Genomic DNA, 5,777 nt, shown 5'->3' on the forward strand with positions numbered 1-5,777 from the left:
TTAGGACCCACCAGGTGACCAAGTCATCTTGTCCCACCCAAAACTTGAACAGATACTGGACCGAACAATTAAAATAAACATTAAAATGAGGAAACTAAAAGGTTTTTATTTTTTTATTGATTGATTTAGGAATCTATTTATTCTTGCTTTGAAAAATAAAAAAAAGAAGAGCATCGTAAGAGAAAAATGAGAGATGAACAACGATCCCCAATGTCCGTTTCAGATCTCACACCTACAGTCCGTACAACACAAATTGGTCAGGATTTAATGTTATAAGATGAGCGCCGGAGATTAGAGGTGTTACTAGAAAGTGACTAACAAAGTAAAGAAAAGAAGGAAGGGCGATGAAAGACAGATATTTTAGTAAGAGTTTTACGGCACTTGCTGTACAATACGGTCATATAAATGCCGAAGATTAGAGGTGTTACAAGAGAGTAACATACAGTACACAAAAAGAAGGAGGAGAGATCAGGACCATGGATGTTTGATAGGAAAGAAGGAGCAAACCACACTAAAACATCCGCCAACCACCCATGAAGAAGAAGACGAGAAAAGAAAGAACAACAACAACAAAAATTTTAGTAAGAGTACAGCACTTGCAACACAATACCGTCATATATGTGCCGAAGATGAGAGGTGAACTTTTTTATAAGAGAGTAACAAACATAAAAAAGAAGGAAGAGAGATCAGGACGATAATGTTCAACAATAACAACAACAACAAGAAGGTAAACACAGGAAGAACAGAAAGCATTGACACTTTTAAAACATTTCATACTCTCCATTCACTCACAGACTGAACACAATACGATAATTTCTAAATTAAAAAACAAACAATGATATTATCAGTTCAACAAGTTTATTTTTAGTAAGCAAAAGAAACAAGTCCGTAATACCAAGTGATCAAAGGTTAGCAAAAACAACTACAAGTAGAAGTACACATGGAGAATGTTCCTGTCCTGAAAACAAACACTGCAACATGTAGTAAGACTAAGAGGAAGAAAGAAACACAGCTACATTAACTGAGCCACACACACATGATGTACAGCTGATCTGTCAGTAAAAGATGGGATTTCACAGGCAGCAGTATATATAAGTAAGTATAACGTTAATTAAGTCCTTTTAATGGCCACACACATGCTGTACAACTAATCTGTTACAATAAAAGATGTGATTTTATAGGCAGCAGTAGCCCTATAACATTAAGATGTCTTAATGGCCTCACTCCTGAACATAAATAATTTCATACACAAACGTGATACATATTAGATATTGTGTCTCATCCTTCGTGTGCACAGGCAGATACTGTATCTCAACTTCATGTGCACGGGCAGATATTGTGTCTCAATCTTCATGTGCACGGGCAGATATTGTGTCCCAGTCTTCATGTGTAGGGGCAGATATTGTGGACACAATTTGAATAGAAGTATTGGAAGGGAGTGGAATGAATAGAACAACAGGGAAAGTAAATAAGTAAAGAATTTGGAGGGGGGGGGGGGGCGTGGAGGTAAAATACTGGTAAGAAGTACATGTAGTAGTCTCGTGGTCTGGCTACCAGACTCGTCATCATTGTTTCACAAGGCGATCACGTCTGCTGGGGTACAGATTGTAAAGTGCATACAGCTTACTGTTGAGCAGGACTTTGTAATATGTATGTGCTATATATTATTATTACTATTATTGTTTTATCATTATTATTGTCAATATTTTCTAATAAATTAGAAACAGAGAATATCTTTTACATTTTTTAAAACTGTTCAGATTCCAAGGTCTAACAAACAGGAACAGATTTGTGGAAAATTTGACAAACATGGAACATCTTCAAAAAGAGTGAACTTAACACGGGAGAAGAAATTTCTTGTATAAAGACATCACCAGGTCAATATAGTTATATTATGAAATAAGAGTTCACAAAACAGGAAAAAAATCCTTCCTAACTCAGAACTCAGTCGACTTCCTCAACATTGGGCCCACTTTGACCTTGACCTGCCCCAGACTGTCCACTCTGACCTTGGGAGTGCAACTTGGCCATAATGTCTGACGTCGTCTTCTGCAGCTCCTTCAGACGATCTTCGAACTCTTCTTTCTCGGCGAGCGAGTTATTGTCCAACCACTTGAGAGCATCGTCGCACGCTTTGAGCACCGCGTCTTTGTCGGAGGATGCCAGTTTGTCTGCTGCAGCCTCGGCTGCTTGCTTCACGTTGAAGATGTAGCTCTCCAGCTGGTTCCTGGCGCTCACTCGCTCTCTCTGCTTCTCGTCCTCCTCCTTGTATTTCTCCGCGTCCGCCAGCATGCGATCGATGTCTGCCTGGCTGAGTCTGCCCTTGTCGTTCTTGATGGTGATTTGGTTCGTCTTTCCCGTGTTCTTTTCTTTTGCAGTGACATTCAGGATTCCGTTCACGTCAATGTCAAAGGTCACATCTATTTGTGGAATCCCTCGTGGGGCTGGTGGGATTCCCGACAGCTCAAATTTCCCGAGGAGGTTGTTGTCCTTGGTCATGGATCTCTCGCCCTCGTACACCTGGATGTCCACACCGGGCTGGTTGTCGGAGAACGTCGTGAACGTCTGCGACGTCTTCGTGGGAATCGTCGTTCCTCGTTTGACCAGAGACGTCATCACGCCGCCAGCTGTCTCGATCCCGAGGGAAAGAGGCGCCACATCGACCAACAGGACATCTCGGATGGTCTCGCTCGTGTCCCCAGTCAGAACAGCAGCCTGAACCGCAGCGCCATAAGCCACGGCCTCGTCAGGGTTAATCGACTTGTTCAGTTCTTTGCCGTTGAAAAAGTCCGTCAGAAGTTTTTGGATTTTGGGGATTCGAGTTGAGCCTCCCACCAAGACGACTTCATCAATTTTCCCCTTGTCGAGCTTCGCATCTCGGAGAGCTGTTTCCACAGGTTCAAGAGTGTTCCGGAACAAGTCGCCGCACAACTCTTCGAATCTGGCTCGAGACACTTTGGTGTAGTAGTCGATGCCCTCAAAGAGAGAGTCGATCTCGATGGAGGCCTCGGAGCTGCTACTCAGGGTCCTCTTGGCTCTCTCACACGCCGTGCGGAGCCGGCGAATGGCTCGGGCGTTCTTGCTGATGTCCTTGTTGTGTTTCCTCTTAAACTCTTGAATGAAATGAGCGACCAGTCGGTTGTCGAAATCCTCCCCTCCCAGATGTGTATCTCCAGCCGTAGCCTTGACCTCAAATATTGACCCCTCGTCGATGGCGAGGACACTGACGTCAAACGTGCCCCCACCCAGGTCAAAGATCAGTACATGCTTCTCTCCCTTTTGTCCTTTGTCCAGCCCGTACGCCAAAGCGGCAGCAGTGGGCTCATTAATTATGCGCAGCACGTTAAGTCCAGCGATAGCGCCGGCATCCTTGGTGGCTTGCCTCTGAGAGTCGTTGAAGTACGCAGGCACCGTGATGACAGCATCGGTCACTTTCTTCCCCAAAAACGCCTCCGCGGTCTCCTTCATCTTTGTCAGAACCATGGAGCTCACTTCCTCAGCAGCAAACAATTTGTTCTCACCTTTGTATTCTGCTTGAATTTTGGGCCGATGATCCACTTCCACCACTTTGAAGGGCCAGTGCTTCATGTCATCCTGAACTGTCTTATCGTCAAACTTTCTCCCAATGAGTCGTTTGGCATCGAACACGGTATTGGCCGGATTCAGCGCAGCTTGATTTTTGGCAGCATCACCAATGAGCCTCTCACTGTCGGTGAAAGCCACGTAGCTCGGTGTGGTTCTGTTGCCCTGATCGTTTGCAATGATCTCCACTTTTCCGTGCTCGAATACGCCCACACACGAGTACGTTGTGCCCAGGTCAATGCCGATAGCTGGAGCCTTCGCCATCTTGTCTGTCGAAGAAAAAACAAAAACAGAAATTTAAAATGTATATATTGCAAACTGGTACATTAGGTAATAGCTTGGTGTCTTTTTATTGTAGCAGCAGTGCTCTGTGCCCATTTGTTTGTTTTGCTAAAGTAAAGAGAAACACATTGACACATATTGACATATTCGTAACTTAGCACAGGGGAAAAGCAAAACAGAGAGAGAGAGACTGAATAAATGAAAAGAAATCATAATCTTACAAAAAGCACTTTAAAAAGCCTAGGTCACAAAAAACAAATGTAATTCTAACAGAAACTATGACGATACACAGCATGAATTTATCACCGTTGTTATAGGGCCTACCCAGGCCTTTGCAAGGTTAAATCTACCAAGGGCTTTAATTCGAAATAATTAATTATTTGATAATACATGATACATATATATAGATTTATATATTCAATCAATGGAGTTGCAATTTACAACGACTTATTTTTAAAAGTAGCCTATAGTAAGTTATGAAGATTAGATCTAGATCTAGATATTAGATCTAGTCCTGAAGCCTAAATTATAAATAAAACTGGAATTGCATACAAAGAAAAGATCAAAATAGAAAATGGAATTTAAATTTAAAAATGAAATATAATAATAAAGCATGCTAATAACAATAGGCCTAACAATAAAATAACAGCTATAAGGGACCTAGAGCAGCTACGTTTACATTGCTAGGCCTCTGACTCTGATAATAATTTAAGTAAGTTATCAAACTGCGCCAGAGCCGCTACTGTGAAAGTGAATCTAGATAGATATCTACATTAATGCAAGTCAGGTGGTTGGTGGGTGCTCTGGTGTGGTTTGCTTCTTTTTTCCTATCAAACATCTATATATCGTCTTTATCTTCCCTCCTTTTTTTTCGTGTTTGTTACTCTCTTGTAACACCTATCTAATTAATCTTCGGCACTTATGACCTTATTGTGTTGCAAGTGCCGTAGAACTCTAACTAAAAAATATTTATATGTAATTTAACGTTTGCAAAATAAGAACAAGTTAAGCAAAAATATGTCTTTTATTTAATATTAATATGATATAACTGTCTGACTTACCTTTATAGATCTACTGGTACTTTTTCTGATCTGAAAACTTCCTCTGTCTTCACTAGCCTACTGCTGTTCAGACTGTTCACCAACGCCTTTCACTTTCACTTCAGCGCTATTTGAAAAGCACTCGGTACGGTTGGCCTTTTCCAAAATACTGTTCTCTCCTTTGGCTTAAGCGCAATGATTGCTGGATTGCTGGGGTAAGAGCCGTGCGCTTTGTTTTATACCTAGCCCAGTGAACAGCTAGAATCATCGTGAAGAATCGAGCAAATGTATGAAAGTAGGCTAGATGCGTTTCTACACACTCTCGTAGTTTCTGGATTCTTTCGCGTGCCAATGTTTACGTTCTGTCTGTGTTACTAAAAATAAATCAACCTCCCGTTGATTGGTCGGTATATTCTTGGCTTCCATTTTGCGCATGCGCTACTTGACGAGAACATTCCGTGGAGCCAAATATTCGCTCGTTGTTTTTCTTATTAATTTTATTTGTGTGTGAGTGTGTGTGTGAGTGTGAGTGAGCTAAATTCTTCTTGTCTGTGTAGGAGGGGCTAATGTTTTTGATATTTTTTTCAGGTGGTTTCTAATTATTTGGCATTCGTCGTTGCCTTACCGACGCTGAAAGGAATTTGGCTCTCTGCTACATAGCATGAAGACACGACGGTGGAAATACGCTAAAGGCCTACACAATACACAGTACCGGTATAAAGAAAGACCACTACATGTATAATGTAGTTATCATAATATTATTATCATGTATAAAATAATGTTATTATAAAACGTGCACATTAGATCAAAGAGAAAGAATATTAATATATCAAGAGAGAGAGAGAGAGATAGATAGATAGAGAGAGAGAGAGA

At 41.4% G+C, this 5,777-nt stretch overlaps 1 protein-coding gene across 1 annotated transcript; it reads right to left on the minus strand.

The window, feature by feature from the left end:
- Window positions 1-841: 841 nt before the first annotated feature.
- Window positions 842-5,267, minus strand: LOC101850663 (heat shock protein 70 B2). The gene is made up of 2 exons (XM_005103777.3): window positions 4,926-5,267; window positions 842-3,851 (listed from the first exon to the last, which is right to left on the minus strand). Exon 2 carries the CDS (start codon window positions 3,844-3,846, stop codon window positions 1,945-1,947), a length of 1,902 nt encoding a protein of 633 aa, XP_005103834.1. The 5' UTR covers window positions 3,847-3,851; window positions 4,926-5,267; the 3' UTR covers window positions 842-1,944.
- Window positions 5,268-5,777: the final 510 nt, after the last annotated feature.

This window comes from Aplysia californica, unplaced genomic scaffold (assembly GCF_000002075.1).
Source record: "Aplysia californica isolate F4 #8 unplaced genomic scaffold, AplCal3.0 scaffold00389, whole genome shotgun sequence".
Lineage (NCBI taxonomy): Eukaryota > Metazoa > Mollusca > Gastropoda > Aplysiida > Aplysiidae > Aplysia > Aplysia californica.